The 15,777-nt window shown below is 32.7% G+C and overlaps 2 protein-coding genes across 2 annotated transcripts; both read left to right on the forward strand.

Annotated features, from left to right (window-relative positions):
• The first annotated feature begins 1,149 nt into the window (after positions 1–1,149).
• IFT57 (intraflagellar transport 57) lies at positions 1,150–12,929 on the forward strand. Its single transcript, XM_085954534.1, has 6 exons — positions 1,150–1,441; positions 5,175–5,435; positions 10,632–10,772; positions 12,001–12,179; positions 12,477–12,567; positions 12,655–12,929. The coding sequence occupies exons 1-6, from the start codon at positions 1,150–1,152 to the stop codon at positions 12,801–12,803; spliced, it is 1,113 nt and encodes a 370-aa protein (XP_085810660.1). The 3' UTR covers positions 12,804–12,929.
• Positions 5,623–9,222, forward strand: LOC147066913 (uncharacterized). The gene is made up of 2 exons (XM_085954091.1): positions 5,623–5,841; positions 7,187–9,222. Exons 1-2 carry the CDS (start codon positions 5,747–5,749, stop codon positions 8,124–8,126), a joined length of 1,035 nt encoding a protein of 344 aa, XP_085810217.1. The 5' UTR covers positions 5,623–5,746; the 3' UTR covers positions 8,127–9,222.
• Positions 12,930–15,777: the final 2,848 nt, after the last annotated feature.

Here is a 15,777-nt window from a genome sequence, read left to right on the forward strand (position 1 = left end):
AGGCCCCCCACAGCCCGGGCCCCCAGGTTAGAGCCCTGTCAACCCTCCCCAGCCATGACCTATACCACTCCGGAATTCGGATGGACACCGAGAATTTCATTAGGGAACGGGTTTCTAAAAAAACCTGACATTAGTGTTTCGAAATTTTTGTGTTAGAAATTAAAATCTAAGAAATTTTACTAAAAAGGGTGCTGGAGAATTACAAATCATTTTTTGCCGTGTTGTTTGTCTAAGCCCAAGGTATAGTTCATTCTGATGATTTTCATATTTTGGGGGGGGCCAAGGCCCCCTGGCCCCCCCTGGGTGCGCCACTGCCTCGTCAATGAATCAGGTAATTTCTACCTGGTTCCTTGAGCCATATCATAATGAAGACAAAGGAGTCCCAAACTCCCTACATAAAAAAGGAACGCGCGGGTATGACCAGTAAATAAAAAGGGAGGAATGACCAACGACAAGAAAAAGGAAATTAAATGGCGCGAAGAAGGAAGAGCAAACCCTATCTCAACGACTTCAAAGTCAACATGTTTTATGGTAGGTAAAACTCCTTTCATTATTATTTTTAAGTTTATTTCTAAGAAAACTATATAAATAATAGCAATATATTATATAGTTTTAAGAATAAGCAAACTTAAAATAAATAAATAATGATTATCATTTTTGAAACCTTATTGCTTATCCAGTGACAGGCTGAATATTTGTTGGTAACACGAAAACGTAAGTCGGTCGACTTTTTTTAAAACCAGAATTTTAAATATATATAATGAAATAAAAATAATTTAATTTATAGAGAAAAAAAATTTAACCTTTCTACGATACTTGGTTTTGCTAAAAACCTAAAAAACCAAAAAAAAAGTTTGTTTTGTCGCTCCTGAAAAATCGTAGATACGTTTTTGTGTTAATTAGGGGACGATATGATCAAAATAATTATGCTTAAATTTTCTACGGTATCGATTTGATTCATAAATATTATTGGTTATGGCCTAAATTTACAATGGCAACACTTTATATTGTTTCCATGGGAACGATTTTCAAAATTAAAATAGTGACATAAACAATATAATAAATTGCTCACATATTGAAACGTCAACGTAATATTATTGACAATACAGCAAAAAGCAAGATAAGTGGTGAATTTATACAAAATACAAAATGTTGGACTTCAATCTGATGGATAGGCTTAAGGCGCTAAATTTCGACGAGGAATTTCGTCGTGATATAAAGATGAAGCCAATGAGTCGTTACTACTTCTCCATCAGCTCCAATCCTGCTGAACAGTTTCACGTGTTCACGTGTCTGGGTGCATGGCTGAGCAGTAAATGCGGCAAACAAATGGATAGGCCACAGGAAGATGACGATCCAAATTTCACGATCTCAAGTTTGCTTGATGCAGCACGGGAACTAGGAATCCCAGTCGATTTTTCACCAAATAAACTGAAACAGGGTAAAATTTTATCACGAGACGTAGCATAATGTTGTTTTTATAATGGTTTAGTCATAAATCTATATGTGTTGACGTAGAATCGTTTACATGAAAGTTTATGGAATGTGCAACCGAAAAATAAGACGTTTAAAGGCAGAGAAGCATTTTAGAAAATGGACTTTAAACATATAATAATTGTATTTTAAAAATACCTAAAACTATGATATAAAATTGTAATTATTACGTCAATTAAATGAATTTTGATTTAGCACTTCATGCAACCCAATTTGAGATCAAAACTCGTTTTAATTTTGTAATATTTTTCGCGCCATTCCAAAACTACTCGTGTGTGTGCAAGACGTGCAAGCTACCGTGTAGTGTTAGTAGTGTTGTCAACAATGCAATAAAATAATTGTTAGATGTGGAATGTTTTTAAATTATTGCTTGATTTTGCAAAACTCTCGAATAACTTGTTATTTTCTGCTTACTTATTGTTAAGATGTATAAAAAAATCAATGATAAAGTGAGTGCCCAATCTAATTGTACCTGCCAAATATTGTGGTAGGTATAAGTACGGTGACCATCCGTCTTTATTATAAAAGACCGTTGGTACCAGCGTTGCCAAATAATTATTTTACCAAATCTGGTTTTTGTGTGTGAAATTATGTGGTGTGTGAAATTAAAAAAAATCGGGATTTAGGAGCAAACAGCAGGACAGCCAAAAACGCATAGTTCAATATTTCTAATGTTTATATTTTCTATAATATCAATCATAAATGACACAGCACAAACTACAAAACTCTTTAACTATCAAAGTAAAAATAATAAATTATATTTTCTCATACTCGCCTATTTTTACCTACTTGGCTGAAAATTTGACTTCATGAAGAGTTTCTTTCTGCTGCTTAATGTATTGGTAAAATTCAGCACATGGGTAAGTACATTATCATGCTGAATTGAAAAAATAATTCCGATTGTATCTGTTTCTTGCACTTTTTAAATTCATCTGATAAAATACCCGTTCGGTATAGCAATTAGATGTTAATATGCTTAAAATAAATCAAATGAGCTTGAAAATATTTTAGTCACCTTTCCTGGGAATAATTTGAATAACTGATCAATAGAAGGTTTCTTAGAATTTCATTTCATTCTTCATCGTAATGAAACATAGCTGTGTAAATACATTTTTACGCGAAACATCGTAGCGCTGATCTAGGTAGGTACGTACTACATACCTATTATTGTTTGCAGTTTTCATAGACTTTTTTGAAATCTTCATTAATAATGTAACCTAAACGTCTTATTTGTATTTGTTAAATAATCGTTTCTATCTATGAAATATATTTTTACTTAAAAAGCGGGACGTCTCGCAAAAATCGGGACATTCTTTGTGCATTATTTAATTTTCATTTAACCTATATAAGTAATAATAATAAAATTATGAATTTTGTTGCCAATATTTTTAGGACTACTGTTACACATTGTGTATGTATATGCTCAGTTTGGAATGTTTATCACGATTACTATTCGTTTGTGCAAATAACTTTTATAAACTTTTTAAAATATGGAGGCGTTGCGGATTGCGGGTAAAAACGGGGTTTTACACACACACACACACATACATAAGGTGAGTAGGGGTAAGTGTGACATATAATTCAATGATATGAATTTCAACGTGGTTCATGATGAATAGGTGTGTTTTAAACAGTTGAAATTTTTACCGTAGGATCTACAAATGCATTACAATTAACATGTACAGAAGGAACCCACTGTATATCTTACTATATTACGACATTTTAATATTTTTTGATCACTAGTCAGTTTGTTACACTTACCCCAATATTGGGGTAAGTGTAACTAAATTCATCTTTATTCCAAAAGTACTTCAAAACCATAATGTAATATATACATATAAAGGTAATATTTCATTTAATGGATATTGAGTCTTGAGTTAAAAATACAGTATAGAATTTCAACAAAATGGACTAAACCATTTATTTTGGGTAAGTGTGTCATACTAATGTATGAAGTGCTAGTGATGTCCCGAAAGAAAAACGACGTATTTTTTATTAATTAACGTAGGTAGTTGACGGAAATCCGATGACACTAACGAGTTTACTTTTTGAAGGATCATGGGAAAAACTTGTTATTTCAAGTTGACAGTCAACATTATATATCCATTGTGGACAATCCTTTAAATTCAGGTTGATGATTGTACTGTTTAATAAGACAAGTTATAGTACCAATTGATTACAAAGGATCGTAAACTTTTTTCAAACATATTCTACGGCTTGCGGTTTTTAGCATGGAACATTCTTTTGTCTTGACCACCCGGCCGGATTCGTTACGAAAACGTCGCACAGGCAGCGGTAACGAAAACAAAAAATAAAGTCACGAAAGTAGCGCGGAGCGGGCTGGAGTGGCTTCAGTCGGCCGCGAACGGCGCTTCAGGAATAACGTGTGGCCCGCACCCCGCAATTTATTTTGGTACTGTTCGGTTATACGGAATACAGCGGAAAATACCAGATATACTGGATTATTTGTTAGTTTGGGTTAGGTTTGGTTAGGTTAACCTAACAAATAATCCAGTTTATCGGCTATTTTAAAAATGTGTTTTCCGCTGTATTCCGTATAACCGAACAGTACCTTTATTTTATTTTCGTCCGAATTTGGACAACCAGCGTTCAGAGAATCAATGGGCAAAGCATGTTCCATGTTTAATAATTTTAGCCGTTAGGGTTTAAATAATCATCATCTTTAAATAATAATTTATTTCTTTTAATAAAACCTATAAACCAATTGTGTCCGGGTACTTCGTTTTTAAACGGTGTGTTAATATTATTTTCTTTAATATACTATCCGATTAATTCGAAGACTACTTTTTTGTGAGACCTGCTTTTGCAACGTATGCAAAGTTTCTGCAAAAGATGTTTCAATCTCTTTGGGTAATATTGTATATATATTATACATATCCATAATATGACATAATATCCTGTTTTTTACACATTAAACTGTTTTTTGTAATTTTCCTTGGTCGTAAGCACCTTTATCTGTCTTTCGTTTATATTTACATGTGGAAAAAATGCACATTAATTATTATCACGTCATGTTAGATAAGCACTTATTTCAAAAACTTGTGTATTAAATTATTGAAACACATGCACTCTTCCGAGTACCTACCTACTTAACTAACATGAAACTATAACAATAAAATTATAAACATTTTATTTCAATTGTGAACATTTTTTCGATCGATATAAATAATGCGTCGTGTCCCATCACTAGTTAAAGTAATGACTATGCGAATTCATAGAAAATATATGGGGGAAGTGTGGCACAAAACAAAGACACACTTACCCCACGCGTTTACTTACGTGGGGTAAGTGTGACTACTCGATTTAAGTTTTAAAATGCTTATCAATATAAGTAAAACGATAACAACACGTGAAGCAGGGTATCAAAACACATATACTCACCAAATTTTATAACAATAATGTGCAGATTTCCGTGTTTTAAAAATAGTTAATTAACAGCTACCATCTCACTCTTCGACTTCAAAATGTCATCTGGAGAATAATCCATGTAGTCACCTCAAAAAACATAGTATCGACACCATTTCTGATTATTATTATAAATCGGTGACTTTGCTATCACCTCTCCATAGATGGCATCATCCAATTTGTAGTAGATACTGAGATATCTAAGTAGCTACACTTACCCCGACTCACCTTATATTAAAATTTTATTCAAACAGGTTACGGGGAATATGTAATTTACATACTTGACAGACTGACAGAAAAAGCCTTACAAAATGCAAATCATGATTGGCAGTCATTGAAAATGGAGCCAGAAAATCCTACGGATGAGGACGGTGAAGGAGACGATGGGATAGATGACCAAGAAGAAGTGGAAGAAGAGGAAGAGGCTGTACCAGAGGAAGCTCTTTACTCCGATGATTCTGAAGAAAATGGCTATGCAGATATGAATAACCTCGATGCCAATGAAAACGAGAAGGGTAAGTAAACGAAGAAAATTGATAAAAATCCGTATCAAACTCATAAATTCGTTTTTTATCCACCACAGGACAAAATTTGTACAATTATTAGCCCGGCTTCCCAATTAGTCCATAGTTTGAAAAATATGAAATAGTGTTGCTAGCTCTATTTATATATTTAATTTAATTTGATGAATATTGGTATGTTACTATTGTCTATGGCAGCGAGTTTACGGAATTTTGACAGCTGTGTTTGATTATCAAAAAATTGGAATAAATTCATTGTTTTGAATTGTTTGGCTGTCAATTTTATTATTGTGATCGGCAAAATCATGGAGTGCATACCTTTGCCTACGAAAAAGATAAAAGTCAACAAAAAGACACGGAACGAAGAGAATTGGAAGGCAAATATCGCCAAGAAATTAAGGTAAACCACCATATTTGTATTTCCTCTCAAAATGTCAGGTTTTCGTATCTGTGATACTTCGATTTAGTTTGGTGCTGTGTTTTTATGAGTATTTTACAACTTTGCTATATATATTCTTTGTATAATGGGAATGTAACACTATTGTCTTCCAAGTGAATACGTATATAAGTAATAAAACAATGTCATTAATTTAAAAACGCTGGTGCTTTTTAGTGATAATAGTCAATTAACTGGTTTTATCACCTGAACCATGATAAAATAGAGATATGGTACTCCATATCGTTTTTGTGGTTAAGGTGTTTAGAGACAGACAAAAAACCTAACAACCTACTGAAAAACAATCCAAAACCTGGCACAACCTACTTATTTTTGGGTTACAATAGGTTTGTGTTTTGGTTTCGTTTTTGGTCTTAAAATACCTCGATCACCAAAATGATATTTATGTTTGTTTGTTATTTTTAAACGCTAGGTATCTCCAGAGTCAGTTAAATTTTTTGTCGGTTTCCATCACCCGCCACGTCTCTACACCCGTTATGCAGGCGTATACTGTCGCGTGACGAACTTTAGGCACCCTTTCCAAGACCTTGGTTGGCATGCACCAGAGTGTGGGTGATTTCTATTTTGATATAGTAAATTACGGTCAATGAGAAAAGGCCTTCTCGCTCGCCGTAAAATGCTGCAAATTTAGGTATTCTGTGTATCCAAATGATTCTCTTTAAGTGAACATTCATAATGTGATTTTTTTAGTAGTCAGTCAGCAATGTGCGTAGATGCAATGCTAAAAACACTGCTTCGCATGAGAGATATTTTAAACTTCTCAGATATTTCTCGCAATTAACTATTAAGTACTATTTTATTCTATGCTATTAAAATCTTCTTGCTGTATTTATTGATGGCCCCAAAACATTGTAGGTATTATGTCTAATGTTTCGCATTGTTGAAGGGTGAGGTAGGCTCTGTAGATTCAACATAAATAGTGCACACTAAATTTTGTTAGTCATACTTAATTGTTTTCATTGATCTAAGAATACAAATTGCAGATGGTTTTGAAACTTGATTAAACCGTGCCTAAACCAAACCATAATAGATAAAAAATATTTTGTATCCATAAAATATTTTTTATTAAATATCTATTATGGTTTGCTTTAGGCAGGGTTTAATTGAATTTTAAAAACTAACCAATACCATCTTCAAAATTTGTATTCTTAGTTCAATGGTAACAAATAAGTATGACTGATAAACTTTATTGTGCACTGTTTATGTCGTATGTCCACAGCCTACCTCCACCCATCTCCGCTGATATTTCGTATAAACCATCTATAACAAAGTGTGCAATTTATTGCAGATATTCGCCACAAGCATTGCCAGAATTGCCAGCATGCAAACACAATACCAAAAAATTCAAGTGCGGTACTCTGCAGATGAACGACCTGATGAAATTTCACTCCGCCTTCTACAAAACACACAACAAACAATTGCAAGATGCCCTGCTGCTGAAATTCTGCACTCCTATATCCGTAAAGCCCAAAAGACCCAAAGATGGCGTTCCCGTTAAAATGTGCAAGAAATACACTACGAGTTTTTGTGTCATAGTCAACAATAAAAGGATCCCCGTCTGTCAGAAGTCTTTCCTCAGCATTCTCGGCATCAAGAGACCACGTGTTGAGCGTATTGTATCGAAGTTTTACGATAATATGGAACTGGCCACTGAAACGAGAGGCGGCGATCACAAATCCCACAAATATGCAGGCCAGGTGCAAGCCATTTATAACTTTATGTCCACCTTGCAATTCAGCGAAGAATATTACTGCAAAGGAGCGTCCTGTGGTCTTAAATATTTACCGGCGCAATTGAGTATTAATAAACTCTATGATATGTTTAAAAAAACTGCTCCCGAAGCCGCCGTCGTCAAGAAGTCTTACTTTAGAAACGTGTTCACGAATCATTATAGTCTTACGTTTGGGTCGCCGGACAAAGATGCCTGTCCGAAGTGCCATGGGTGTTCGAAAGAAAAGAAGAAAATCACTGTGAATAGTCCCAATATTATTAATAATATGAATAATTTTAATAACATGAACGCCTTGAATCCCGACACTCTCAATAACATGAATAGCATAGTCAGTTTGAATGTTCCCAATCCGGGCGACATTATCCTCCCGATGAATATGAACAATGTTAATACTATAAATCCTATGATTGTCAATAATCCCAATATAATCAATCCGAATCTCGATAATAACATGATAAATGCAGCAGAATTAAAAAAATCTTTCTACCATCTTTAAAAAGAAGTGATTGATATCTTGAAAAAAGCATCAGCCGGGAAGTTACTCAGATAGATTATGGAAAGCACAAATGATCAATAATTAGAACCGTGATGTGTTAGTTTGGCTTTCAATTTTCTATATCTATTAAAACTCGTGAAAGTCAGGAGGCGTGTGAATACTGTGATTGATATTATTTGACTTGAAATTGGTTCTACAGTGATTAAAACAGATCTATTGTGGGTAGCACGGTATTTTAAAAAGAATATAAATTGATTATGTTTCAGGCAGACTTATCATTGCAGATTATTATTATTATTTGTCTAGTTTTTTGACTTCTGAGAAGTTTATTTATTGGTGCAAAATTGAGGCTAGGAGGCTTCTAGTGTTGTTTGAAGTGTTAATATTGTTATAATAAGCATTCATTTGAAATAATTGCATTTATTAATAATCTATACTTAATATATTTTAAATTGAAGGGTACTGTAAAATGAATTTTGACCTTTTTAAATTATTGCAATCATATACTTTTTTATAGAATGATTTTAAATACAATTAATTTCATTTACTGTTATTAATCATTAATGGGAAGCCATTATAATTATAGGTACATAATTTTAACTTCGATAACAATCAAATACACTGGAATTATAATATTACAATCCATAACAATGTCAGCTTTTAGTTTATATATTGTACCATGCAAAGCATGCTACAATCTTTCATAACTCATTTCTTGTAGTATTATTTGTAATCATGGTGCTTCGCAGTGTATGTTATATTGGTAGGTAATGGATTTCGATTCGATATTCGAAGATTCAATATTTTTTTTCAATACCAAATAAAGTTTAATTTTTTTTTAAAACCAAGTCTGATCCTAAGAATTATTTGGGCTTTCACAGGGTGGATATTTGTATTAATAGATTTTTGTTTTTACGAGAAATGGATGTTGCCCACTTTCTTAACCAATTAGGTCCATACTCTGACTCCAAATAATAATGTGTGTATTGAGCCAGACCCAGGATTCGAACCACGACATTATTAGCCAATGTGTAAGCCGTTCGGCCTTTGTGGTTACTTTTATCAAGCGTTTGAATGGAATATTTTGTGAATTTATTGGCAGAAAAAAATAATCATTTTTACACTTCTATTACGTGCAAAGCATGTTTGAAAATACCATCACCATTTCCTGCGGAGTGCCTACATTAGACAAAGTTAGTTTTAAAATTTAGGTTTAAGTTTCGTCTTATAATAATTATTTTGAAATCATAAAAGTATTTTTGTAGAATAATTTTATTAATACTTTGAATTATTTCTAATTTGTAATTATTTTTTTGTTATTTATACTTAGAAATAAGTGAAACACATTGCGTAATATAATATTAATATAGTTGATGCCATTCTTATTTTGACAACAATGATCTTTTACGAAAATTGTGTTTGATCAATTACTTAATATAAAGGTTGCACTTCATAACCACATTTTTCAGTTTGTAGTTTATTCGTGGCGTTGTTTACTGTCAGTGTTCTGATGAGGATTGATTACTGCTAAATGGCTACAGCCCATTTCAAGCCCATGTGAGACTTGTATGATAGCCACTGATTATTGGTGATGTGTAAAAGAATTTTTTCGCTTGTACGATTAGTAAAGTGTGGTCTGTGCAATGCAGCCTTAAGATAACCTGTCAACTAAAATAGTTTTTAAAGTTATATTTAATTCTTTTAAAGTTTTTATCTAGTGCACAATAAATAAATAACTATATTTATATTATAATATAAGTTTTAATTTGGTTTTTATTAACATTCTAGTGAAACTATGTTTTTGCTGTGTAAATAAATGGAACTATGATCTAACATTCGATAGTTATATAAATGAATAGTTTGTATTTCATTATTTAATGTGTAAGTTATTACTTACATACAAATTTATCAAAATGCAAAAATATACATTGTATTATCAAGAAAATGGAGTTTTATTTATGTCTTTTATTTATTCAATTTACAATTATTTATTTAATCTTCATTTTTTTCCTTTTCTATTTCTAAGTAATTTATGCATATTGCTTTATTAACTAAATTGCATACACATAAATTATTATACATATACAGTAATACCCTGACCTACGCGAACTGTAGGAGTTCCACGGTTCCTGATCCGACTCTTCAGACTCAGTTCCACCAGAAAAACACATGACAGTATTGCAAGCTTGACAGAAGGTCTCAGCTCAATTGAAAAGGGCTTAACAATTTTAGAACAGATTCCGACAAAGACTGCGTTATAGCTACAAAGCAAGAAATAAAAAATTATTTTTCAATTTTTTAAACATATCTCCCTTTTACTTTCCAACATAGATTTATATGTTTCTCAGGCTTCGCTGTTCTGTTATATTGGGTGATTATTAGATAACCATATTATATATTCTTCGGCGCATGTTATGTGACGGTCATCTTCCAATAATTGGAATTAGAATTATTAGGTATTCACAAAAGTGATCAACGATTGATGACATGAATTTGTATGTTTAGTATCATTGACGACTCTGCACTCTGATGCATTATTATGGCAGCAAGAGGTGGAGCGAGTTGGTCCTTCCCTGCGGGTCAGAGTTGCAGCTTCGGCAAGAGACTGGAGAGCCCACCTGCAGCATCTTATCACGCACAGACAAGGTTTCATTTTTTGAAAGTAATATATAATATATATCTCAAATAGCAGTTGATAGAAACATTTCCAAAACAATATTGAATCTTTGACATCTATTGAAGCGCCTAGTTTCAAAAGCCCCTAAAACGATTTTGGGTAGTTCTGAGAAAAATGAGAATAACGATTTTAGGTAGTTTTGAGAAAAATGAGAAAAACTCATATCTATTAAATCTGTGAACATTATTTATTTTTTAATTCGTTGCACTGTAAAGAGCATTTTGGCTTTCCATTTTAGGGGTATTTGAAAAACACACCCAACCATTTTAGTGGGTTTTGAAATTTACCTTAATTTTTATCATACATGTTGACAGTTTTTGGCATTTTTTAAAGTTCAATCTTTAGCCATCATATAGGTAACAAAAATATCCATCTAAATACATATTTAACTCAAAATTTTTCAAAAATCGTTTTAGGGGGATTTAAAACTAAGCGCTTCTATTAGAAGTTTATTAATATACCGCTTTGTGCTTAACCCGTAATACTTATGAGTAAATATTTCTTTCTCTGGCAACATCTATATCAGACTTAACCAACCAGTGTGTAACTAGGCTGCCAGATATTGTTCCACACAGTATAATTCAAATATCTACTCTATGTTATATGATTCACGATAATGTCGACACTAAAATTACTGGTTTATTTACATCTCAAATAAACGGTACTTCTTTCAAACATCGTGGTGTGGGGTGGCATAAAAAAGTTGTGTTCTCATAAACGCTTGCATCCGGGAGCAGCTGTGAGTCGATTTATGGGTTCAATCTTGTTTTTCAATGTGCGTTTGATCCAGTGCAAAGATCCAATGGGTTGGTCGAATGGCTAAATCAACCAGTTCTCATAAAAAAGGATGTTATGTGCCACAGCGAAAATGGTAATTAACTTTTTATTGTGTTAAACAAGTGCAGGTATCTTATTGAAAGAATTGATAATTTGGTATTTAACTTCATAATTATTTTTAACAGCAAACCAGTAAAAAGTTCTACCCAATTTAAATTATAATACTATAGCATTATTAATTGTTATGAAACATACCTGTTAACGTTACGCTTTACAGTACCTACCTACTTTTATTATCAGGAAATGCACCTGATATTTTTTTTACTCCCTGCCACCCTCTGCACCAGGCGACTGAGTACATAATATTATTATTAATATTAAATAATATTATTATTATTAAACTGAATTTATCTAATGCAGAATTGGGAGGGTTGTCATCAAAAACGGGCAGCCTTCTTTCACGCCTGGCGGGCCGCGCTGGCGTAGCGTTGGAGGCTGCCCGATCTCGAGATACTCTTCTTGCCGATAGACTGTCAAAACAGCTTAACACTCTGGCCACCTTGAGAGCCAACACCGACTTTGCAGCATCTTCATATAAGGTAGATATACCCAATGTTGGTTAATCTACATTATGCAATAATTATCAGCAAACTATTACCCCATCAAGCACATTGATATCAAAGTAGATAATTAAGTATGTATTCTTCTCTTGGTGCTGCGTTCTATTGAATGTACATCTCCCTACCCCGGGCAGTCTCATTATTTATAATTTAAATGTTTTACTATAAGTACGTTGTTATTCATAACTATTTATTTTTGGATAAATGTCATTTGATCTAGAAGTGTAAATTGTCTAATTATCGGCCTATTAAATTGATGATATTAAATTTCTCTAGTCTGTTAGTGGAGGAGTAACACAGAGACAAGAAATCCTGGCTGAGTTGACTGACAAGGTCGAAGCAGTCAAGCAAAAGATGGAGATGAAAGGTACACTCAATTATTATAATTTTGTTTATTACTTGCTGTAAATACATATCTTTATAATTTATAATATAATGTTTTTCGTAATATTAGGCTCTGCAATGAATGATGCATCGCCGGTTGTGAATATTCGCCGAGCTGTCGTGAGCCTGCGCAAAGAGATCCAGCAGGTCGACTTGCAACTGGCCGTTCTAATGTGGAGCGTCACCGAATATCAATGCAGGGCCGGGAGGACGACATAGTTACTGAATGACGTGTTAAATAAAAGGCGTTTTCAAGTTTGAATATGTATTTTCAGGCCCTGTATTAACAATTGACAATCACACATTTTGCAGAAAAAATTACTTTAGAACTAAGGAAAAGTACTATTTTATTATTCACAATAATTAAAGATGCTCTCACATTCGAATAATATATAAAAATATGCTTTGTCGCACGTAAATGATATTTTAAAATAAACAATGTTTTGATTTAACAAAAAAATAAAAATATAATATAAAATAGTTATTAGGAATAACAGTTTAGTTAATTATTTATAACCCACAAGCATTTTGTATTATGCTGTCACAATGAATATATTATGTCAAAGAAAGAAGGATACATTGTTTTTATGTTAATCTTTATGATATAAAGAGCTGATGCAGGTAAATTAATATGTATTGGCACTCTGCATAGATTGCCTATAGGTTATTAAGAATACTTAAGAAAGCCTTGTGTAATAAATGGTAAGAACAGAAGCGAAAGAAGAAAGAGATTTAACACATATTAACAAAACTCTTTTCATGAAAATCATGAAATTCTTGATCGGTCAATCTATAATTATTGATCAGGAAAAAGTTATTACGAGATTTAAAACAAAAAGTGAAAATCTAGTGGTAATTTTTTTTATTAAGTTTGATATGTTATTGGTTAGTTATTACTCTGTTCTAGGGAAGAAAATGTTTGAGCTTTGTCGATACAAATATGACGCTGAATAATTGCACACGGTTGTATGTGACATTCATCATGAAGCACCGTCATATCTTTTAGAAGTCAGTTTATGAAAAAATCCTTACCACAAAGAGAGGAAATGTGTGTATAAAGATATGTACAAAATGATTGCATGATATATCTTAATATATTACGTTTTAAGTTCATATAAATGTTCGGTTGCCGTGTTCGAACAGATATTTTATTTGACCGGTTTTATGTTTGTTTATTTTAATAATTTGTTTACCAGTTGATAGATAATAAATGCTGAAACACAATTATTAAGTCTAGCTTTACTATTTTGTTGCTTCAATATTTACAAGGTTTATTCTGTATGCGAAAGGAAGAAGGCTGACGCCTAATTTTTCTATTTTTCAGGAGAGCCAAAAGAAGATCGATTTTTGGACCACTTTGTATGGGAACTCCAATGTTTTTGTGTGGAATTTTAGTAATTCAGAGTCGTTGATTGGACTCATTTTTTTTCTCATTTGTCATATTTAACTCATTTTTCGATTTTTAAGACTTTTATCGACCACAGAACCGATAATATATTTCAATTCCGATACACTATATCAGTAAATTTTGACGCAGGGTTTTGAATGTGTGAGTGTCCTACGAAAATGAAGCACGCATTATAGACGTGCAATAGTGTGTGTAATACACCAATACTAAATGAGCGTCAATGCGTAAACCGGGAGCAGTTGTCAGTATTTGACATAAATGACGTATTCTTTACACGTGTTTAAATTTATCCCGTATTCTTCCTTACTCGAGATCGGTTGCCTGCTTCTCCTTACCCGTTAGGTATTTCAGTTATTTATATATCTGAGTTCCCTTTCCCCTTTCGCTCACAGAATATGTATCATTTCTTATGCTAGGTACTTGCCAGCATTATTTGTGTATAAGTAATATAATTGCATTCTGAGTCTGGGTCTGTATTATTAAAAAGATATTTGCATCTTTCAATTTAGTCATTTTGTCAACATTCTTAAAAAATAAGATATAACATTGTCATATTGAAGTCAATTTTTACTTTTCAATAGAGTTTTAATATTGATATATTAATTAATAATTATGTGACAGACAATGGTTTAGGTATATAAATACGTGTCTGGAAACTTGTACGTTTTGCAGTTTTCCGTATCACACTTCACCGTATGTTGCATCGGAAATATATGGCTGTATATTAAAAACCGTCCAACCTCTTTGGGTCGTATAGTACTGACATAAAATTCATAATAACGTGTAAATAAAACACGGTTCTTGTCGGTTTACGCTTTACAGGAAGCCAGCAGCAAACAAATTTTGAAAATAGCCGATATACTGGATTATTTGTTAAGGTTTTCATTCTTGAATAATTCATGAATTTTGCCAAAATCAGCTATGAAAATTGAATTAATGTTCATATTGAATCTAATAAAATTGGAGACCGTATAGTATACGGTCATCTCTTTCCGATAAGAAAGCTCACGACGAACTGTGCCACGGTGAAATGTTTTACGTACAATTTACATGTAATCATAAAATATCTGTTCGAAGCAGCAATGTTCAATTCTTTCAATACGACTTAAGCATACGTACTTTATCGAAGAACTTTCTTATTGTTTTTAAAGCTTACTAACATTAGGTATCACTTATTTACTACTAATCTCATATTTACAATATTTTTCAAGCATTGCTTTCAATGTGTAATTTGACAATAAACGTGGGAATCCTAAAATGTCATCGAGCGGAAAAAAATATGACGCACAAAAATGTTGAGAAGTTATTTTTGTCTGCTGAATGACATTTTATTTTTTCCCGAGATCCTCACGCAGAGGATCGAGAGTAAAAACACTAAGTCATTTATACAATAATAATTGATATTTAAGTAATAATACGATTAATATTTGGAGGTTTTACGTACACAAACAATATACAAACGAAAAAATTATAATATTCATGAAACTGCCAAAGTAGAGGTTAAATTTATATACTGCATAAATTAAGTAGAATGACACAGAACCAATGAGATAAAAATTCTGCTTCTTGTATAAATATTGTCGTGAGAACTGGGTTTATCATTCTTTTTCTTTTCTTTTTAACACTACAACGAATAATAGTGCAGTAGTAGCAATGAATCAATCACAGAAACACCCAGGCTCCGAAAAAATCACATAGACAGATGAGAAGCCAGCACCTGCACATTACAAGGTACATCTTCTCATGCCTAGCGTGCTGGCAATAATAAATTATTGTTTGCACTCA

The sequence above is a fragment of the Rhyacophila brunnea genome, unplaced genomic scaffold (genome assembly GCF_057557595.1).
Source record: "Rhyacophila brunnea isolate RB1 unplaced genomic scaffold, BYU_Rbru_1.0 scaffold_4, whole genome shotgun sequence".
In the NCBI taxonomy this organism is placed as follows: domain Eukaryota; kingdom Metazoa; phylum Arthropoda; class Insecta; order Trichoptera; family Rhyacophilidae; genus Rhyacophila; species Rhyacophila brunnea.

What these genes read in the sequence shown, in the direction of transcription:
- IFT57 (XM_085954534.1), top strand. Translation starts at nt 1,150, where the DNA reads ATGTTGGACTTCAATCTGATGGATAGGCTTAAGGCGCTAAATTTCGAC. An exon ending in TGCCAATGAAAACGAGAAGG is followed by an intron (nt 5,436 to 10,631) that starts GTAAGTAAACGA and finishes TTGTATGTTTAG; the next exon opens with TATCATTGACGACTCTGCAC. An exon ending in GCAAAAGATGGAGATGAAAG is followed by an intron (nt 12,568 to 12,654) that starts GTACACTCAATT and finishes TCGTAATATTAG; the next exon opens with GCTCTGCAATGAATGATGCA.
- LOC147066913 (XM_085954091.1), top strand. Translation starts at nt 5,747, where the DNA reads ATGGAGTGCATACCTTTGCCTACGAAAAAGATAAAAGTCAACAAAAAG. An exon ending in AATATCGCCAAGAAATTAAG is followed by an intron (nt 5,842 to 7,186) that starts GTAAACCACCAT and finishes AATTTATTGCAG; the next exon opens with ATATTCGCCACAAGCATTGC.